The following is a 23,694-nucleotide window of genomic DNA, read 5'->3' on the forward strand; positions in this document are numbered from 1 at the left end:
CGAAATTTCAAACTTCTCTGAAAAATTTTATAAAGGATAATTCCTTAGGCGGTAGTCCAAGGATTGCAAGTGCAATTAATAGGGTTTGATGCTTTACACTGTTGTAAGCCCTCTAAAAATAAAGAGAAACTACAACTGAGACATTATTTTTTTAGAATGACTCATTTATCATATTTTTTAGCAAAATGAAAGTATATTTTGAGGAGGGATGTTTCCTGAATCCTGTTTGAGTGTGAGGGATCATATTATTTTTTCCAACAAACCAGAGGAGTCTGTGATAGATCATTTTCTCCATTATTTTCCCCATCACGGGAGTAATCATTATGGGCCTATAGGACTCAGGGTTATCTTTGGGTTTATTTTTCTTTAGGATTGGTAGGAGGGACGAACATTTCCATATATTGGGGAACATAGAAGATGCCCAAGCGTGATTATAACAATTTCGCAGTTCTTGTTTATATGAAGAGGTGAGATTCTTTATCCATGTAGGGTGTATATTGTCATAGCGGCCACTGGTGTTGGTCCTAATATTATGTATTGCATTATTCATTTCCTGGATTGAAAATGGACTAGTTATATACTCGGATCCTGGGCGTGGTTTGTAACTTGGGTTCATAGGAATTGGGGACATTTTGCTTTGATTATTTGATGTTAGCTTATTAACGAAAAGAGTGTTAAACAGCTTAGCTTTTTCATTATCGTTGTCATAATGGGTATTATTATGTATAAGCTCATACCGGAGTGGGTTGGGGGAAGTCTTTTTCCCTCAGATGTGGCTTATGACCTTATGTATAAATGGCCTGTGTGTTTCTTTGGAGAGATTATTTGCAAAATTAATCCAGTATTTATATTTAGCATCTATTATAGTCCTTTTTAGATTAGATTCTGATTGTAATTTTTTTAGATAAGTAGTAGGTGATGGTTTTTTTATGAATTCTGTCCTAGCTGCCTTTTTTATTCTCCATTTATTTTGGCACTCATTTGTTTACCATGCTTTGGGAATGTGTTTAGGGAAGGTTTTCTTAGGTGTTGTCCTGAGGATAGCATGATTAGCTGTATTTATTAGTAAAGATGTCAATACTTCAGCAAGTGTGTCTACTGTTGGGCTTTAAATGCATTAGTGTCTGACGAGGTTTGTAATTTTAATATTTTGTTTGTTTTCGATCGTAGACCAGTGTGCTTAAATGCGAATATATTTAGAGACATGAGGTAGAAACTAAACTGGGTTATATCGATATACGTCTATGGCACAATTGCTAGTTCACGGACAACAGATTTTATTTATGTAAAGGTTGGTCTAAATATGTAACGACACAATTTGTAGGTCAATTGTGGAGAATCTGCCACTTTTGGGGTTGAAATAAGTATTCAGGTTTGGAGGGGTAGCAACAGCTAATTCATTATTATTTGAAGTCATATACTCAATCAATTTACCAGCTTTATTTGCTGGTTTATTCCCCCACAAAAGGCTGTGGGCATTGAAGTTTCCACAAATAATGATATTTTTTAACATATTAGAATTATTTATATAATTAAAGAAATCCATGGCATCTGTAGTTTGGCCATTAGTATTATAAAAGCTTATTATGTAGGTTTTTATATTATTCAGCCAAACACTGATACCAATTGCATCAACATCATTTGCAAAATCTGGAAAATTGATGCCTCAGAATTTTACATTATTTTTAACTAAAAGAGCTACACCACCTCCTTTTTTCTCTGATGATCTATCCTTTCTCAGGATAGTATATCCCAGAGACTTAATTTGTTGATTTTGGTTTAAATGAGTTTCCTGGAGGCAAGCAATATTAATGGAATTATTATTCATAAAATATATTAGTTCGTTTAGCTTATTTTCAGTGAGTAATCTTATGTTCCACTGGAGTATTGATATGTGTTTTGTTGTTGATTTATTTTTCATATGACTGTGTATCAATGTTCAACTTTGTAAAAAGTAAAGCAAGATCTTTTTTTGCTTGAATGAGCATATCATCAGGGATGTAGATTTTTGCCAATTCTGCAATGATTTTTGTTTGCTGTAGTTGATGTATGTTCATGGCCTGAACTGCATTACTGTTTATAATGAATAAGCATATACTTGGGAATTGCATGTTTGGTTGTGCATCCTGTTTGTCAGTTAAGGGATTAATTCCTGGTAGTCTTTCAGGTTTGTATCTTCTTGGGAGGGGGGCCAGGCTGACCTCATCTCACCAGACAAGGACGCTTGTTGACTGGGTGAGTCCGGCTGTTAAGGATAGGAGCTCGGTGGCTTAGAAGAGGGTGTTTTCTCCGGAGGAGGGGATGCATGGGGGGCAATTGACTGAGGGGTTTTAGTTGGTTACATTACAGGCTTTATTTGGTATTATTGGGCAGAATTTGCTTCCATTTCTGCAAAGGGGTATGGGATGGCCTTCTTTGTTGCTATTTGGAGTGTTAGAACTTTTTTTTATATACAGTACATAATGATTTATCTGTAGATTCAAGTGGGCTTGTGGAATTAATGAATGTAGGCTGAGTGTTGTTGTAAGTTGTCAACTCTCTATGATTGACTGCTTTACAATCATTGCACTCTAGGAGAATTTCATTGCATTTGTTTGTTGTGTGTCCCAGTTTGAGACACCTCTGACACTGGATAGGCTTAGGTTTGTATTCCTTGTGTGGTTTGATTTGCCCAAATAGGAAGACCTTTTCTGGGATATTAATTTTTTCCTTCAGTGTAAATAAGAAGGATCTACTTGTTTTTAGACCATTAGAGTTAGGTTTGCCAAGTTGGGTAATATCTTCAACTGGGATTGTGTTGCCAGCCCTATGTGAGAGCCCTTCTTTTAACCCCTGAATGGATATTTCTGGGGGAACATTATAAACTACTATTTTTGTTGGTGATTGTTTTGGGTTCCATTTAGATGCATTAATTGGGGTATTCAGAAGGGATTTTAGTTTAATTATTGTGTCTGCTGATTTTCTGATCTTGGACAGCTATTAGCAGAGATCCATCACGGTTAATATTAAGAGAGAACATTGATTTTAGCAATTTAAAAATTGCAACTCTTATTGCAGTAATCTTTTTTAATTCAAAGGGGGTAGTAGGAGTAATTTTAAGGTAAATTCCTAAGTTTTGGGAGGGAGGATCTTGGGCACAGAGAGGGGAAATGCTTTTGATTGGGGAGATTTTTTTCTTTTTTTAGAGCTTCTAGAAAGGACCTTTTGAAACCCATTTTGATCATTTATGGTGACATTAGCCCCTACACTTATCATTATCCTATTCTCAGAATTGGAGCTATCATTTGAACTTTGAGATAGTGAGCTTGACCAGCCAAAATGGGTATCAGTTTCACTGGTATTTGGGGTGGGATCTGGGGGTACTTTTTTTGGAGGACTTCTAATCATTGCCTATTGGAAAAAGCTTTAAACTAAAACAAGAAGGAATAATAGAATGATATCAAACCGTCTGCACTATACTATGGGGAGGAGAAACACCACAGTATAGCCCTGAGGATGAATTGAGCAGGATTGGTTCGGTACAACTGCTGATTAATTGAGATAATATTTCACAAGAAAATTTTTTTTAATTTCTTAAAATGTTGCTGCTGAAGTCTGACATGGCCAGCTAATATTAACATAGTATTGTTGTTCGATTGTTTTTGCTGGACAATATTTGCTCTCCTTCTTCTTCTGCAGGCAGGCTATTCAGTCAATGCTATTCAGCCCTTTTCCTTTTGCTTCACTTTGTGGGCTAAACAGATTTGCTCCTCTTCTTCTAATTCACAGCAGGCTAATTCACTATTCAGTCAATACTATTCAGCCCTTTTCCTTTTGCTTCACTTTGTGGGCTAAACAGAGCTGCTCCTCTGTAAGGACTTAGCTCTTCTTCTTCTTCTTCGTCAGTTATAGGCTTCGTATAAGTCCATTTAACGTTTTTCGTATTGTCTGATTATGTCAGGGGGATCCTGAGAAATCAAAAATAAAAATTAGTCTATTATCGTTTAATAATAGAATTTATATATCATTGATGAAACCACCTATATTAAGGCAGTTAAAGACAGCTTTGAACAATTCGGAATCATCAATTGAAGAGAGTTTGCTTTGTGTTAGTTGCTCAATATTAGGGGTTAGCTTATGGCGCTTGAGGGGTTAGCTCATTTGATTTTTAATCTAATCTCAGTGCCTTCTTCTCTAAATGCTGGCTATATTAAAATTATTTGAATAATTACTATTTAGCTGTATTAAAATTTATTTTGCCTTTGACAAAACTAAATGCTGTATGTGTGGCTGGCAATTTCGAATCCCATTAGGAGTGAATTTAATTTGGGAAGTTTGGGTTTTCTGGAGTCTCCCAAGTTCTTTAAGCTGTGCCTTCACTTGAATGTCGTGATGAAGGGGGGGGGGCAATGTGAAAAGGTGCATTTAGAAGTTTATTTGAAGATGCTTTATTTGAAGCAATCTTGGGCGATATCAACCTCTGTGTAGAATTTCAAAGCTATTTGTTAACATTTGAGTTGTACAGGCCAAGTGATAGGCATGCCAGACTTGAAATTATGTGACTGTAAGTGCAGGGGTTCAAGTCTTAGTGTTGCTAATTGTTTGGTTTGGAATGGAGTCAGCAATGTGACTCCTAAGGTCAGCCATATTCTACCCAGCGGTAAATGGGTATCTGGAGAAATCAGGGGACACTGGAAGGCTCGGTTGCCCCTAATCACGTATTACACTCTGGCAGAAGTAAGAGAATCAGGAGATCGGTATCTGCGCTGTGCAGACCATTAGTCAGCAAGTGATTTTTTTCAGTTTTTTTGTTAACATTTAGTGTGCTAATTTGACTTCCTGAATTATTTGTTTATTTAATTTTTTCAGGCGTGTGCAGATCCAAAATCGAAGCCATCATTTCTCTCTGACAAAACCCATGAATCTTCAATAAAGCATGTGGTTAAAAAGTTCCCTAACATCGACATCAAAAGCCTGCAGCCGATTTTTCATTTGCGCTCCGAAATTATCAAATCTTTATCACTGTATTATTATACTTTTGTGGACCTATTAGATTTTAAGGACAAGGTCGGAGAGCTTCTTACAACAATTGATGCCTGCCAACTTCAGCTTGACATAGGCCTTAACTTCGATTTGACAAAATCATATTTGGATTTGGTTTTTACTTATGTGTCTTTGATGGTATTGCTGTCAAGAGTGGATGATAGAAAAGCGGTGCTGGGTTTGTTCAATGCGGCACATGAAATGAGCAATGAACAGCATCAATCAGATCCTAGTTTTCCACGCCTTGGCCAGTTGATAATTGAATATGAACACCCTTTTAAGAAGCTCAGCGATGAATTTGTCCCTCACTCCAAGGTTCTAGTTACTGCTTTGCTTTCTCTACAGGAGCTGTATGCTAGACGAAATTTGAGTGCTCAACATTGGAGATCAGCACAAATGCTCAGTCTAATTGCTAATCAGAATCAGATGCTTAACCCTGCACAGACAAATACCATGCCTTGTGAATATATTTCTCTTGACGTGATGGAACGCTGGATTATATTTGGATTCACATTGTGTTATCCATATTTGAATCAGGGGGCTGCACAAGGAATGTGGTCAGTTGCCCTTCAGTCAGGATGGACGACTTGTCTCTTCCGAGATGAAGTTATTCATATTCATGGATGTTTACAGAGCTTTTTTGAGGGAATTAAGGGTCAAAATAAGCGTGCTGCAGAAGTTAAAGAGTATTTTAATAAGGCGCTAGAAGTTTCTACTCGCGTCCATAGAGAACGGAGGAAATTTTTAAGAACTGCGTTGAAAGAATTAGCAACAATTCTTGCTGACCAACCGGGCCTACTTGGTCCAAAGGCTCTCTTTGTTTTTATGGGTTTAAGTCTTGCACGGGATGAAGTAATATGGCTTGTCAGACATCATGACAATCTTCCGTCAAAACAAGCACAGGGGAAGAACAAACTGGTGGAAGATCTAGTTGATCGTCAGCTTCCTGAACTACTTTTCCACATGGAGGAGTTGAGAGCTCTTGTGAGAAAATATAACCAGGTACTTCAGCGCTATTATGTTCAGTATCTATCAGGATATGATGCTGTTGCTCTTGACCTAGAGCTGCAGCCTCTGCAGAACCTGACTGAAGAGGAAAGTGTTATTTTGTCAGCTATGTGCAACACAATCTCTACGTTGAATGTTCGCCAAGTTGAGGAGGCTGACTTATTTGACTTTAGAGGTATGCGAATTGATTGGTGTCGCCTACAAGCCTATGCTGCTGATGGAAAGTCTACTCTGAATTTGATGGAGCATAAAGGACTCGCATTCTTGGTTAATACAATTGTTTTTCATACTCGAATGGTTGACAGTCTTGATGAAATGCTAGTTGAAACTTCTGATTTATCCCTTTTTTGCTTTTATAGCAAACATTTTGAAGACCATTTTCACATGTGTTTAGAGTTTCCTGCTCAGAACCGGTATATAATAGCCTTTCCCTTGATATGTGGTCATTTTCAAAACTGCACTCATGAATTGTGTCCCGAAGAACGTCACCATATCAAAGAGCGAAGCCTTTCAGTTGTCAATGTCTTTCTTGATGAGATGGCAAAAGAGGCGAAGAACATAATTACAACTATTTGTGACGAACAGTGCTTAATGGCTGATAGACTATTACCAAAGCATTGTGCTGCCCACATTGCACAAATTCATGGAAAAAAGAAACGAGAAGTCAAGCCAGGAAAAAAACAAATCTCAACTGAGCTCAACAAGCCTGGAATTGAGAGCTACAGGTACTATTTTTTCTACTTTCTTTTATCTTTGTTATTAGATTTCTTTATTGGTCTTTTATTAATGCATACCTTTTCTTCATGCCATTTCTGGGATTTTCTCTTGCATTCGGCTATAATAGCTTTAATTATTGAAAACCTTAGTAAATTGAGGTGAAAGAAGATGATAAAAGGAATTCACCCTTCTCCCACCCATTGGATATGTGTGCTATCATACTTAATTTATTTTGGCATACTTTCTGTTCTTTCATATTTTGCAACCAGGGCTGCCACCCTGTGAGGCAAAATATCACCAGATTTTATTGGTTTTTTGGTTGATTGAGTGATTTTGTTTAATAATCTAGTTATTTATGAGCTGATATAGTGATTTTTCGTTTAGGCAAAATCACTAGATATAATGATAAATCACTAGGGGTGGCAACCCTGTTTGCAACCTTATCTCTATTTATACTGATTCTTCTCATATGATTCATTGTATGTTCACTTTGCTTCATGTTTGTTTGTTTTTTTTTTTTTTTTTTTTGGTGTTTTTTTTTTTTTTGCATTTATTTGTATATTTCTAAGGAAGCCGCGTAGCTTAGGTCTCCTTTTGCACTCGTTCAGCTGAATCATCTTATGTTATGCTTGTATTTTAGTTAATTTAGCTTGAATTCAAAGGTGAATTTAATCAAATTTAATGGGACTAATAATGTAATTAAAATTGTACTTCATTTATGCTCTGTTTAAATCCTGTGTTTAGCCCATATAATTTTATGGAAGTTGCCCTAAAATATGTGGGGAAAAAACAGTGTAATTCGATAATGTAACCACATAAACGAAACCATATACAATGACGAATGTAAGAATTTAGTTTAGGGTGGGAACCAGTCATCTGGGGAGAGACAGGGGTTGTCAAAATCTATACGTTTGGTCTCACTGTTACCCTCGCTTTTGAAAATTTTTATAGGGGCTATTTCCTGGACATTTATGAGCAACGAAGTCAATTTTTCTGCTTTTGCAATTTTTCTTTTCTATGATAGGCTGAAATATGGATTTTAAATTAAGCAAAATATGTTAAGGTAAACATATACATGAATGATGGAATAGCATCACAATATTATCCAGCATTAGAGAGACTTGGGAACCTTATCCATCTGGTTATAGATAATGGTATAGATAATATACAATATAGATAATCTGGGCTATAGATGGGTTATAGATGGGAGGTCTGGTTATAGATAATTTACAATATTATGGCAATTGTCCCCTTAATGACCCTAATGGACCGTAAGGTCTCTCTATTGGGAACCATATCAAGTTGGTTATAGAGAGACATTAGAGAGACTCCAGAACCCATCTGGATAAGCTTATCCAGATGGGTTCTGAAGCCAAAATATAACTCAAAAAGTGAACAGAAACTAGAAAAATGTTAAACGTTTTCTATTAGATTCCTTTTTTTTAGGATTAATTAAAGTTGAAAACGATGTCACAGTTTATACAGCTTTTGTTACTTAATCTTTATCAGCTATTTGAATATCACATTAATAAGGTCTTTATGAGAGCAGTCGTATATCCAGAAATCTTTCTGTAGGCTTTTATAACAGCTTGTCTAGGAGATGATATCTAAAAAGCTATCCAGTTGCACGAATGCCGCTAATAACAATGGCTATCTACAAAAAGTCAACATCAGTAATATAACAAAAGAATTCACTATACAATATGAAACCAAAATTCAATCAGGTGCAAGGGTGCGAATTCACGTAAATACAGAGAAGCAGAGGTTAAGAATGTAAAAAGTTGAGGATACAAAAATAAGTTATTTTTCAAAAATCTGAAGGAGGGTATGGATTTGCCTTTTCTGTACTTTTTTTAGTGAAAATACTGAAAAACGTAAGCCAATTTTCAAATATTGGGGGGGAGTGTGTTCCCTTAACAAGGATCTACTATAAATATTATCAAAATAAATATAAATTAAAAATATTAACGACGTATAGTAAAAAAAAAAGCGACGAGGGAAAAACAAGGATAATTCCAGCCAGTGATAAAAAGATGAACAGAATCTAAATATAAGGGCTGAGACTTACGCTCAACCTTCCTCGGTGAAGAAAAGGGCCCAAAATACAGATTAAAATTCCTCAAAACAAAATAAAAACCAAACCAAACTTAAAAAACAACCACTAAAATAAAAAAGGTCCTCTCTAGGTAATGGTGAAAGGGCAACATGTCTACGCTTCTGGTCAATCGTCCTCATTGCAAAAAAAGAAAATAGAGAGTGAAAACAAATACAAATAAAAACAAAAAAAGTTTTAAAAGTGGTCATGTCTAAGCAGCGGTGAAAGGGCGTCTTGTTCTTTTTATCACTAGATGGAATTATTTTCGTATTTTCTTTGTCACATTTTTTTTTAATTTTGTCATGCTTAGCCAGTATGGTCTTAAAAATTATTTACTTGTCTTAAGTCTAACTTTTCCGCTCAATAATAATCGGAGGGAACTTCAGCTATCGTCTTTTTGGGACTAAAAAAGGATTAGGCCCTCGGTGGAAGATAAGGAAGAAAAATTACAAAATTGAAAATGATTATTTTGTATTATTGTATAGCGCTATCACCCACAATTATGGCTTAAAATTAATTGTTCAATTACTCTCACATGTCTTAAAAATTTGAGCTTCTAGTCAATAACTAACGTCATATCTGAAATTTCCTCATTGAATATATTTAAAATCAGCACCAAAAGCTGCGGAACCGAAACTACTGTTGTCTAATGTAATTTACTCGGAATCTATTCAAATAACTGGTCTTAAGAATTGGGATTCAATAAAAGCCGAGTTTTTTTTAACTTAATGTAAGGAGCAACAATAAACTTAAAACGAACAGAATTTTTTATGTTTTGTTAAAACCTGTTTGTTAAATCCGACCTGAAAGCTATATACAAGCCTCAAGTATGTAGCCTATATTTAATTTTTCACTATGTAAATATAAGTTGTTTTTCCTGGCATAAAATGTTTTCCGCTGCATTTTTCTGTCTAGAATTGATAAAATGTTGCAAACAGTTTAGACTCGGGAAAATTTGGAAAAGTGGTTAAAAGAAAAAGAAAATATTAGAATGTCACACTAATATCGTCTACTTGAAGCAAACTCAATTTGGAACCACTATCTATTGCCTCTCATAGCTAATTTCCTTAACTCTAAATTTTCCTGTCAATTATAACTTCTGTTTTTGACCTCTTAAAAAATTCAAAAGTAACATGAATTCCTATATATTAAAATATTTACTTCGCTTAATAATCATTGATAATTTAAGGAAGTCCAAATGCTCTACTCTTATTTTTTGCTTTTCATTTATATAGGAAAACCAGAGAAGACCTGACCACAATGGACAAGCTTCACATGGCCCTGACTGAACTATGCTTTGCCATCAACTATTGCTCCACAATTACAATATGGGACTATACCTTTGCGCCAAGAGAATACTTACACCAACATCTAGAGTCACGTTTCAGTCGGGCCCTTGTTGGCATGTCGATGTTCAATCCAGAAACGGGTGATATTGCTAAGCCATCTGAACTACTTGCCAGTGTTCGAGCGTATATGAATGTTCTACAGAGTATAGAGAATTATGCACATTTGGATATAACCAGGGTTTTCAATAGTGTACTCCTTCAACAAACGCATCATATTGATCCGAATGGGGATAAAACGTTAGCTGCTCACTATGTTACATGGTAAGGCGTTAGCTACCCACTAAGGTAGTCGGATTTTTTTTCTGTGCTTTAGAATTTTATTTTAAAATGTTAGCTGCCCACTATGATTATAATATTTACCCTGGCGAAAGTGATGACTTATCCAGCTATTTGACGCCTTGCTCTGCTCACTGGGGTTTGGGTCTTTATATATGAGGCTCGTCATATTTGGGACTTCAACCTTCAACTTCGATTTGCTTGGACCATCAAACTCCGCAGAGTAGCCCTTCCTTTACTTGGACCGATGTTCGGGCATCCAGCCCCTGTTGATATATACACGTATCTATTGACTTTCTAAACTCTAATGATTTTTTTCTCAATATGGAAAACTATTGTACTCATTTGTTAAAATACATGAAAATGTTCGTTCTTTCCTCCGGCCCTCGCAGATGTGCTTACGCATCTATTGACTTTTAAACTCATAATTTTTTTAATCTACCGGGGGGGGGGCAATTTCGTTTTTTTTATTTGTTTCAATTAGAATAGAAAAAATGTTTCTTAATGATAAAATCTTGAACCTTTTATAAAACGTAAGATATGAACACAGTTGCCATTTTTGAAAATAGATTAAATACATTAAAAATAAATCTGCAATCTCATTTTTACCTTAACTTAAGTTTTCTATTATTTGTGGGTTTTCGAACCTGTCGCCATTCAAATGGGTCTGAAATTATTTTCTAATAATTCCACCTTTCCAACTTGAAAAGTTTAGCAGAAATTCAGTGGAAGTTTGAATAAATAGATAAATAAACACGCATTTGATTTTGTTACTTAGAAAAAACTTTATTACACCTTATAATATAAGGAAATTTTCTTTATCCTTTTTTGTATAAAATGAAAAATTGCAATGGCGATAAAGAAAAAGGAAAACAAAAGGATTGAGAACATTTTTAGTTTATTTAATTTGTAAAGTCATTGCAAAAGCTTAAATTGTGTAATAAAAGTCAATTGATTTGAAAGTAAAGAAGATATTTGATTGAAAAATGTAGTAATTCTGACGAAATGCTTGATCTAACTTTCATTGAAATCACCCAGAATGTGAAAGGCTATTAAATCGGTCATATAGTGCTTTCTAGAAAGCCAGGATAGAAAGCGTCTGAAAAAAATGAATAGGGGCTACACCTTTTCGCAGGTTTTAAGGTCTAAATTATTTGATGTATTTTTGATGTATTTGATGTATTTTTATTATATTTACAACGATAAATTTACAATTTCTGGTTATTTGATGTATTTTTTGTAATAAGTGTTTTCGATAACATGGCGCTTACCATGTAATAACAATTTCTATTCTTTTTGCAAGTGAATTTTCATGATTTATTTCTCCATATATTTTTTCATTTGTAACGGATATTGGATATGTGTTTAGGCTACTTGTTTATTTTCTGGAAGGGGAAACGGTCTTCTAATATTTCATTTATTCAATCAATTTTTCAGTTTTCGAAATTTGGGTAATTGAAATGAAAAGATGAAATGAAAAGTTGTATTCAGTTATGTATTTATCCGCCAAGAGCAATTAAAAACATGCAGAGCAATGAAGATGACCCGAAAAACAAACTTTTGGTACAAAACCAAGATGCTATTGACAAAATCGAGCCCGCTTCGATTCGAATACCTGTATTCCCAAAAATTTCCAGATCCTTGCTATTTACCACAAACATTTTCAGGCAATTAACCTTTGTCCTAAGTGGTTGGGATTGAACTTGGAAACCCATTGATCTACTTCGTTGTTTCAGAGGTAGCTGTATCAAATATGCGCAAGTTAAAATTTGAAGAGAAATTGGGAGTAAAATTTGAGTGCTAGTGATTTTTTTAAGTAACTTAAGAGTTATTGTCTTAAAGAAGTCGTCAGCCACTTTTTGCGATATTTTGCCGCTTTGGTGTAGATAGGGCAAAAATGTTATCAAGCACAAGCTTAGAGATCTTAGAACTATCTTTAATCAAAACAAAACTATCGACAGAAATAAAACTATCTTATCTATCTTAAATCGGCTTGAAACTATCGAACGCTTGTATAAATAATCTCAGTTTCTGATCATATATTGTCACAATATGGTACTTTCATTCTTGGACATAAATGGAGCCCACACAAAATAAACAGTTATTATAAACAACAATTTGATAGCTTCATTTGAGTGAAATTGTTTACCTGAGACTGAATTCATCATATTTGGCATTGCATAGTTGCACACCACTTATTAAATTACTATTAAGTGGGAAGTCGCTATTGTTTTATTTACAACCTTTCTAAATTTTTGAACTAAAATATTGCAATTTTAACTCTTACTGATAATCCAGTATATTAAAGCAAAGTGCACTTTAATGTCGTATTCAATCGAAGCGTTGGCACATTTGCAAATGTATATTCTTTTCATTAAACTGTAATATAAACCATAATGTTAAGGGAAGAGGTTCGAGACCAAATTTTCGGGTAATATAAGTTCGTTGTAAATTTTTAACCTTTTCTTTTTAACCTTATAAACCATAGGGTTTAACTTTATAATATGGTTTAACCTTATAAACCATAGCGTTAAGGGAAGAGGTTCGAGACCAAATTTTCGGGTAATATAAGTTCGTTGTAAATTTTAACCTTTTCTTTTTAACCTTATAAACCATAGGGTTTAACCTTATAACCTTATAACGGTTTAACTTTATAATATGGTTTAACCTTATAAACCATAGCGTTAAGGGAGGAGGTTCGAGACCAAATTTTCGGGTAATATAAGTTCGTTGTAAATTTTTAACCTTTTCTTTTTAACCTTATAAACCATAGGGTTTAACCTTATAACGGTTTAACTTTATAATATGGTTTAACCTTATAAACCATAGCGTTAAGGGAGGAGGTTCGAGACCAGATTTTCGGGTAATATAAGTTCGTTGTAAATTTTTAACCTTTTCTTTTTAACCTTATAAACCATAGGGTTTAACCTTATAACGGTTTAACTTTATAATATGGTTTAACCTTATAAACCACAGCGTTAAGGGAAGAGGTTCGAGACCAAATTTTCGGGTAATATATGTTCGTTGTAAATTTTTAACCTTTTCTTTTTAACCTTATAAACCATAGCGTTAAGGGAAGAGGTTCGAGACCAAATTGTCGGGTAATATATGTTCGTTGTAAATTTTTAACCTTTTCTTTTTAACCTTATAAACCATAGCGTTAAGGGAAGAGGTTCGAGACCAAATTGTCGGGTAATATATGTTCGTTGTAAATTTTTAACGTTTTCTTTTCCCCTTGTATGAAACTAATTGTTTATTTTTTTATTCACAAAATGCAATAATATGTAAATACATAGAGGGGGAAAACAACGAATTGAGAAACAAATTTGAACCTCTATTTAAATGGGTTTTCATGTTTTGTGTGGTACTTATTTCTCTTTTTGGTTGTGCCAAACGAGCAATAATGAATTTATCCGTATGAACCATTCAGATGCTATTATAATTAAGTAAATCATTAATTAATTAATTAAAATGATTAATTTTAATTAAGTTAAAATATATAAAACAAACAGCGGAGAAAAAGAATGGTTCAATTCTGATTGTAATTGAAGTTACCAATCAAATGCTGAATGCTTTGACATTTCATGTCCCAAATTTTGTTCTGATGAATCAATGTTATGAAAGACCGAAAAGGCTGATTTTTACACCGCACTTTTGCCAGTTCAGTATTTCTGAAGCTAAGAAATTTGGGGAGGGTAAACAAGAAGGGTGTGCGAAAGCACAGAATAGCTGCCCCCCCCCCTTGCACTTCCTGGCTGAATGGCCATGAAACGGAGAACAGCACCGCTGGTAGGGGTTGTGAATATCCAATACTGTATTCTTGTATTCTTTACCTTAATTTCACCAACAATGCTTTTCTCTGTTTTATATTAGAAAAAAACTGCAACACCATATTATTTAAACAGGATGTAAATGGCTGGACAGACGTAGCCAAAACCAGCACAGATTTTCTACTTTGGGTTCCAATAAAAGGGAGTAGAAGAAAAAAAAATGGTCCTAATATAGCAAAAAATTCTGAAGTTAACATCATGGACGCTCATCAGATTATCAAACTCCATGTGAATATTATTCTGGATTGCACGACGCAGTTTGTTCAATGTCTCACAATAAGCAATGCACTGCCTAAACGTTGGGTTTTGTGCAAATCCGTCAACATTTTTGTAACTCAATGTGAACACAATTTCCGGTAATTCAAGTTCTCAGTCACAATGCGATACGAAACACTACGAGAATATTGAGGAAACCAGTCGCACATTGATGAAATTGTAAAGTGTCTGTTTTCTCTCACCTTTTCTTCCAATTTCTGTACCAAATCTTCATTAAAGACCGAAGGACGCCCACTCCGTTCTTCATCATGCACATTTGTGTGGCCATCTTTAAATGCTCTTGCCCATTTCCTTGCCATTCCATCACTCTTAATGTTTTGTCCGTAAACTTCACAGATCTCACGATGAATATCAATCGGTTTTACGCCTTTAGCACTAAGAAATCGTATTACAGCCCGTACTTTACAATCTGCGGGACTCACGATTATCGGAGGCATCTTAAACACTCAGTAAACAACGTAGGCTACAGTGAAGAATCAGACTGTAATGCAGGGTTGCCAGAAATTCAAACACAAAACAAGCCCGAGCCTTTGAAAAACAAGCCAAAATACGCCCAAGCCTTTGAAACCCAAGACTGCCATCATGGTCAGTTCATAAAGTTCTAAAATTGCCCAAATTTGTGTGTTTCGCAACAATTTTTGGTGCTAAAGTCAAAAAAAAATTTTGCGCGTGACGCGGCGTGCGCCACGACACGCGCATTGTCCAATGAGTGTAGTTGGATGAATTCTAGATCAGTTTTTTTTGTCCGGTTATTTCAAACTTAGCACCAATCTTTTGAACACAAACATAGCAAAAAGGTGATTCTGATTAAATCGAGTTTCGCACAAATGTCTCCAAAAGATATATGGAAAAAGATAGTCCAAACTTTTTGTTAATTACCTTGTCTTTTTCAAAACCCTCGTTACTTCTTCAACGACAAAAATAAAAAATTGTATTACAAAAGTGCTACAATTTGAAGCACGTGCTACAGTGCTGCACGTGATGAAATAGTGCTAAAATAGTTCTTTCGTGCTAAAGTCAGAAAAATTTTTGCCCCTAATCTAATTCTACTTTTACCTTGCTTGCTTACCCTTCTTCATCCTGCTCCACTTCCACGGAAGAACAACGATTTATGTGATCCGCCAAAATTCATCTGTTTTTAGCTGCAGTTTTATGCGTCATAATGGTTAAACAGCTGTGAACTCTTTTTAATATGAATAATTTTTTAATATGACTAATTTAATGTGACTTATTCCAATGAATACGCTAGTAACAACCACAAGCCGAAGACATACAATATCTTTGGTTTATTGCATAAAAATTTTTGGTACACGTTATTTGGTACAGTTGCAACACAATATTTAAAGATAACTTTATGATTAAAGTAAGGCCTCAAAAAGAAACATGAGAACTGGGGTTAATACAAAACCCTTCGTAATCCTAAGATGAAATAATACAGACAAGAAAAAAAAACAAAAACCAAAAAAAAAAGGCACTTAGATCCAATAGGTACTAAGAGATATAAGACTCAAAGGAGGATAGGATATTATCTAGGTCAACTAGATCAGTTGTATGGTCAGCTTGTTCGACTTCTCAAACCATATAAATATCACTATTGAAAATCAGCATACGCCCTGTAGGCTCAAACGTCGAGCAACTCGACATCACAGGCCTTATGAATATCACTATTGAAAAACAGTTGCAACACAATATTTAAAGATAACTTTATGATTAAAGTAAGGCCTAAAAAAACGTAAGAACGGGATTAATAAAAAAGCCTTCGTAATCCCAAAATGAAATAATACGTACATCCCTACATAATACGTTATATCCCTGGGTATAATTTATATGTAAGGAATCGCGAGTATTACCAACATGGAGGCCTAGCAGCTTACATTCAGGCTGATTGTAAGGTTTCAATAAGAGAAGATCTTACAATATATAGAGAGAAAGTTTGCGAGTGTTTTGTTTTACATATAACTAGAGAGAATTTGAATTTTTGTATTGTTGTAGTATATAGACCTCCACAGAGCCTGCTCCAAGACTTTATGGACCTATTTGAAGAACAATTAATGAAACTTCCGATTAACTCTATGCCATGTTTTATTATGGGGGATTTTAATATTGACCTTATTGATCAGTCATCTGCTATCACTGAATTTATTAATAGAAGTTTATCCAATGGGTTTCATCCTTGTATAAATATCCCTACAAGAATTACGGGAACATCAGCTAAGCTTCTGGATAACATCCTTTCTAATATACCCTTGAGTCTTCCCAGGGTCCTTATCAACGATGTATCTGACCACTTTGGAGTTTCACCTAGCTTTAGAACTGTCACGAAGGTGGTTAATGGCAAAAAATCAAGGATTCCAGTGATCAGTAAAACTGCGATTGTAAAAATTAAAAATGATATAGAAAAGGTGGATTGGTACGATGTTCTAGGCGAAGTTCAGGACGCAAATTCAAAGTTTGTTTTATTTTATGAAAAGTTGCAGAGCTTGATAAGTCAAGTAGTCATATTAAAACTGTTTAATAGAAAGCACTCAAGTAAAAAACCTTGAATTGGTCCTGTGATTTTGAAGCAAATAAATGTAAGAGATAAATTGTTTAGAGCTCAAATAATTAACCCGACACAAGAAAATAAGCAATTATATAAAATTTATCGAAATAGGTTGAATACAATTTTAAGAAACGAAAAAACGAAATATTTTGAGAAAAAGTTTAAGGAGGTCGAAGGATACCCTAAGAAAACCTGGGGACTAATAAAAGAAGTGATTGGATTAAAAACAAATAGTGTACCTGATGAATTAGTTAGTGTAATGGGAAAGACATTGAATTCTGAAAAGGACATATGCAATGAATTTCAGAGTTATTTTTCGAATATTGGTCTGAATTTAGCTATGTCAGTTGTGCCTAATAGTGGGGACCCAACATCCGAGTTCTTACTGAGGGACCCCATTGATGTGTCTCTTCACCTTAGACTTCTAACAGTTGATGAAATTAAAAAAAATATTTATGGGTTACATAGCAATTCATCTGGAAGCTATCACATTTCTTTAAAAATACTTAAATGTATTTTTCCTGTTGCAGCTGAAGTTTGATGTGTATCAATTAGTGAGTGTTTTCGTCAAGGAAAATTCCCAGATTGTTTTAAAGTTGCCCGTGTTACCCCAATTCTTAAGGGTGGTATTCAAAATGATCCAGGAAACTATAGACCGATATCTGTTTTACCCATCATTTCTCGTGTTTAGAGAAGTGTTTTAGTATTAGAGTGATGAGTTTTTTGGAGGATCATAAGTTACTGGTAGGGACACAATTTGGGTTCCGTAGAGAAAGGACAACGGAACAGGCGATGATTTATTTGACAACTATTATTAATGATCTGTTAGATAAAGGTTTCAAAATAGATGCTATATTTTTAGATCTGATGAAAGCTTTAAATACTGTGGATCATGAACTTCTACTTAAGAAGTGTGAGGTGTATGGTTTGAGGGGTAAATCATTAAATTTTTTAAGAAGTTTTTTAAGTAATCGTTATCAGTATATCCAACTAAATGATACTTCTTCCGAAAAAAAGCGTATTGAAATAGGTGTTCCGCAAGGATCAGTTCTCGGTCCTATATTATTCTTGATATTTATTAAGGATTTACCAAATTGTCTAAATAATTTTTGCTATAGAATAAATGAAGTAACGGTAAACCCGACTAATGAAACAGTTTCACTTTTTGCTGATGACACAACAGCCATTAGCACAGCTAAGACAGCGGAGCTGCTGCAGATTTCCATGAAGGAATCAGTTAATAGAATTACAGCGTGGCTGAGGGTAAATAAATTAAGGATTAACATGGCTAAGTCCAACTTTATTATTTTCTCGCGATCATCAAACTTTTACCCATGGATCAAGGAATTAGATATGCCCAATGGCGTTATAAAACGGACTTCGTCTTTTAAATACCTTGGGATTGTAATAGATGAAACTCTATCTTTTAAGGAACATGTTACTTTAACTAGCAAAAGTCTGGCAAGAAATCTTGGTATAATGAAGAAACTCCAACATTGTTTTCCCAAGTCTGTCCTTCGCCATCTTTATTTTTCTTTAATACACCCGTATATACTTTATTGTTCAAGTATTTGGCTCTCTACTTTTTCTTCTACCTTAAAACCCATAAGAGTTCTACAAAATCATGCAGTAAGAATTTTAGCCGGTATATCTCCACGTATGTCTGTTAGAGAAATTTACCCAACTTTAAAAATTTTGCCGGCTGCAGGCCTTCGTGAGTTCTATATATTGTGGTTTATTTTTGGACGGTAGCAGGATGTTCAGTCTCGGTGTTTTGGTGATTGATTGTCCATTAGGTCTACTGTTCATTCTCATGATACAAGGGGTAGCGCGGACCTCTGTGTACCTAGAGGTATATTTTCCCGTTCATGTTTTTCTGTTTTTTATAGAGGTCCGCGGAAATAGAATAGTTTGAATAGTGATATTAAGACTATTGGTGACCCCAATATTTTTAGAAAAATCATTAAGGAACTGCTTTTTGCTGAATATGAGTTTTGACTGATTAATTGATTTATTTATTGTGGGGTTTTTGTTGATATGATGTTCCCAGAGGAAGTATAATATATTATATTATTTTTTATTTGTTGTTTACTGTGATGGTTTTAGTGTTGTGTGTGGCCAGGTGTTATTTTTTTTATGGGTTTTGTTTCTCTACCTCCCCCATCGACAAGCTTTTGTATTTAGGGGAGGCAGCATTAATTTTTTTTTTATATGTTTTTTTTTTCAATAAATCCTTCTCTCTCTCTACAGATAAAAAACAAAAAAGAAAGGCACTTCGATCCATAAGGCACTAAGAGATTTAATGCTCAAAGGACGCTAGGATATTATCTAGATCGACTAGATCAGTTGTTTGGTCAGTTTCTTCGACTTCACAAGCCTTATAAATATCACTGTTGAAAATGAGCGTACGCTTTGAAGGCTCAAACGTCGAGCAACAAGAGCCCCATGCTGAAAACCACAGCCTGAACACAAGTATTGAGTTCAACATGGGCAAGAGCATACGGTTTCGTATGCTCTTTCGTATTCATCATAGAAAAGGACCGTTCCACTATCGCATTGCTAATTGGCAAACTCAACAGGGTAAATGCTCACTTGGCTAACTCACGAAAAGGAAATGCCCGAACAGCATCAAGATAATGTAGGACAGCTATCCAGAACTGAGAGGAGTCTTTGTGATTGTTCCTCCACACACAACAATTCTCAATGGCAAGTCTCCAAATCGGGGTCGAAACTGAGACAAGCAAATCACAGGGGGTAAAAATTTCAGCTTTAGCAGGAGGCATTTAAGCACCGCTTTAGACGCAGTCTTCTGGACCGCAAAACACCATATTTTGATTTCGCTTTTCTGTGTGTCTGAAAGTTTAGATTTGGCCAGTTCTATTAGGAACTCCCGTCCGTAATCAACTTGATCTGGAGGCAAATAATTGATTTCGAAGTCCATATTAACCTTCAAAGACACTGCAGATGAGCCGAGTATCCTACGCAGGAGACTTAGTATCAAACCCTGCAGCTCTTCAAAAAGACGAAATTGATTAGCGTGTGTGTGCTGAAACAGCAAGTTAACCCTTTGAAATTCGGACAGCAATGGCTTCAAGAACAACCCTGTTTTGCTGACCCTGTTTTGAAAACCCTGTTTTGCTCATCTTGATACATAGTGTGTAGCACTCTGGCAGTATAGCAACCTTCTTTCTCTTTGGCTAGACTGAAGTGTGGGGTGAGCTTCAAGTACTGTTCATGTATGCGAGCCAAGGAATTGTACCGAGAGAGCCAATGAGTATTTGAGGGAGAAATAATACGTAAGGGTGAATTTCCATCGCTTACCAACTTAAATACATGTTGATATGTCTCCCTTCTAAGGAGGCTCACATTAAACCATTTATATGCTTTGGACATCATAAACTCAAGGTTCGAAGGGAGTTCACAGACCGCCTCTGAAGCACTATTCTAGACAAGCTACTTTTTGATATCTTGGAAGAGTTAGGTTAGGAAAACAAAACTTTCAGTGATGAATCCAGGGCTAAAAACATACTCTTGGAAGGTATTGCCATTCTACTAAGCTAACCCCCATCTGATTTCTAAGTCTTGGAATTTTGACAAGACAACATTATATCTTAATTTTGAATTTTTTTTTTCTCTGGTTTTAGTTTGAAAATGCAATTCCTGTTATTAAGGTAGAATTTTAAGCCATATCAAAGGTTTTTTTCCTAAATTTGGGAAATGTATTTCCAGATCTTTGAATCTTCCCAAATTTGGATTGAGCAAAGTTGTAAAGCTGGGAACACTATTTTTGTACTTTTTTTTAAGCAGAAGATCTATTCTGCATGGTTTCACTTTTATAAAACAAAGGTTTTTAAAGGTGATCAAACGTCTGTGCACTCTATTGGGGAAAGGAGTAGAGATGGGTTGGCTACTCCAAAATATCTTTCCAGGACATACTTCAGTCTGTAAACCCATCCCAGAAAGCTTCATTCTGTAGTGTGCTTCTCTAGAATTTTACCATATATAATTCAGACTATATATTTGCATGGGCGTCCATAAGGGGGAACAGGGGGGGGGAGCGCCTTCACCTTAGTACTCTTAGCATCATTAGTTACAGTAACTGTAGTTGTGGTACTACAAGTGTACACATAGTGCCTTCTGGATAGTTCAAAATCCCCACAATGTACTCTTAAAGATCTAACTTATTAATATAAGTTGTTCTTGAGATGTTGCTTTGTCACCTTTTTGAAATTCCACATGCCCATAGTTTGTTTTGATTTAGTTCAACGTCTGTCTAAATATTTCTTGTATTTGATTACTGAGGATGTTGTTATATTCTCTTTGGACTATTGCTCTGAGGGTTGTGGGGAGGGGGGGTGGCATTCTCAAAGTCATTATTTCTGGCCCTTCAAACTATGCTGAACAAAATGGCTATCTCCAAACTTTTATTGGATGTGTTTAGGGAAGTGATTGATGTGGGGGAGGGGGAGCTAGTTGCCCTCCATGAGTATCTTTTTGAAGTTCCTATAACATTTCTTTCTATAAGAAGTACCCTGGTCTAAAAAACAAAACAATATATTGTGCCCACATTGCTCCTTGCTTAGGCAGCGTGCTGCCTATGATATTTTGTCTTGAGATTTTAATTATACAGCACTGGAAGTGCCAATTAGACCTGGTAAGCCCCCCCTCCCCTATACTTCAGCCTATGGGCACCCATGTATATTTGCACATTATGGGGGGGGGGGGTAAAGCATAATAAACTTGCAGTTAAAAAGTTTAAATTACAACAGTCTAGAGAAAGACATGTAGAGAAGGAAACATGTTAAGAAAAAAATTCATAATATGCAGAATAATTGTAGATAACACATATTGCATGTATCTCAGCTATACTTTATCCCTAACTCCTTCCCCTAATGTGCAAATATATAACCCAATTTATATATTCCCAATGCATTCTGCCACCCATCAGTAACTTGTTTTTCTGGTTTTTGTTTTGTCACAGTTGATTAAATTTACTGGTACAATGGATGAATTTCAGCCATGTATTTGCAAATTAAGGGGGAGGGCTTAGGGGTAATGTATAGCAGGGCTACAAGCAAGATATCAGCAAAAATTATTTCTGTATATTAATTATTAAATATGAATTGTTTTGTTAACATGTTTCCTTTCTTAGGGATATACCATTACAAGTAGGGAAATCTGCATATTACTAAGTATAAATTGTTTTCTTAACATGATTTTTTCGCAACAGCCCCAATTCTAGACTAAGCCTAGGCCACAAAAAGATTGGGCCAGATCTGTCAAATATATAAAAAAAGGATAGATGTACATAAAATTCAAGTCTTGTCTTAATCTGAGCAGCATTAAAATTCCTTGTAAGACTCCTAATGCAGAGCCATCTCAGCCATGCAGAGATAAATTTCTAATGGGGAAGCGTTTCAGAATAGAAAGCGTTCCACGCGCTAAAGGAAGACTCTTGTCCTTTTGGTGCATAGCCACGGCTGAGCCACAATGATTGTGGAATTTTTGTCTGGTTCCAAACTTTCAGTCAAAATAAGCCCATTTAAAAAAAAAAAGTCCAAGTTCCCGCCCCACGGTCCCCACGCCCACTCAAAAATTCAGCCCGCCCCTGACAGCTAAAACAAGCCCATCTGGCAACACAGCTGTAATGGCGTCAGTGCGTAGACAAAAGATGTAGGTAACCAGCGCGCATGCGCAGAACGCCGACCGTAGCGCTGCGGCGGCGGAATCGCAAAACGGTACTTACTTAAAAAGCATGCCTCGTATGTTAATATAAGAAAAATGTTGTAATTTCTTCAACTTCTTTCGTCCCCTCTTGCGTTGTATGCCAGCTTACAGTTAGGTTAACGTAGGGCTATTAAGCGTCGCGGAATTCAGTTTGTAGAGAAAAACAGAAAATCAAAACTTAATGTGAAGGATCTTTAACGCTGAAGAATTTTGACATTAGTAAGTTACGTTCATTTGCTAAATTGATCGCAAGTGTGTTTTTTAGGTATTCTGATATACTTCTTCGTCGCGTGGGAGCACACCATATCATATTCTCACCAATACAGCGTGCCTTCGTGACCATGAATGCCGAAGGTTCTGTACCGTTTAATGCCGAAGAATTTAGTGATATTACAGAGTTGCGATCTTTGGCAGAACTGATTGGACCCTATGGGATGAAATATCTTTCTGAGAGTTTGTTGTGGCAAGTAGCATCCCAAGTACAGGAAATAAGGGTAAGTTTTGTTTTATTTGGAACTCCCTCTCATGGACTTACGGGCTGGACAGAAGTTGCGTTTTCTTCTAGCTTTTTATGACAAACTCATTGACTTAGGCTACTAAAAAACTTATATAGCTACCGCTAGTCATCGATTTATCTTGGTTTATTCCATAGAGATTTGCCATTGGAATTTTTTTAACAGATCGACAGATGTAAAGTTAATATGAAAAGTTAATAAATCAATATTAAATATAATTCCAACTTCTAAATATGATTTTATTCCCTACTAAATTGACTCAAATAATTCCAGTGCGCGTAAATATATTCATATATTTACGCGCAAAGAGGTAAAATGGCCATGTCTGCAATTTTTA

The 23,694-nt window shown here is 35.4% G+C and overlaps 1 protein-coding gene across 4 annotated transcripts in view; it reads left to right on the forward strand.

Annotated features, from left to right (window-relative positions):
• Positions 1–23,694, forward strand: part of Hem (Nck associated protein 1 Hem) — a 74,631-nt gene that overhangs the window by 24,680 nt on the left and 26,257 nt on the right. For all 4 annotated transcript variants that reach the window (XM_089096247.1, XM_089096245.1, XM_089096244.1 and 1 more), the window contains exons 3-5: positions 4,849–6,755; positions 10,078–10,452; positions 23,108–23,336. In XM_089096247.1, the coding sequence (XP_088952373.1) occupies positions 4,849–6,755; positions 10,078–10,452; positions 23,108–23,336 (2,511 nt within the window). The remainder of the gene's footprint in view (positions 1–4,848; positions 6,756–10,077; positions 10,453–23,107; positions 23,337–23,694) is intronic.

The sequence above is a fragment of the Artemia sp. Qi Xiang Cuo genome, chromosome 11 (genome assembly GCF_049724085.1).
Source record: "Artemia sp. Qi Xiang Cuo chromosome 11, ASM4972408v1, whole genome shotgun sequence".
NCBI lineage: Eukaryota > Metazoa > Arthropoda > Branchiopoda > Anostraca > Artemiidae > Artemia > Artemia sp. Qi Xiang Cuo.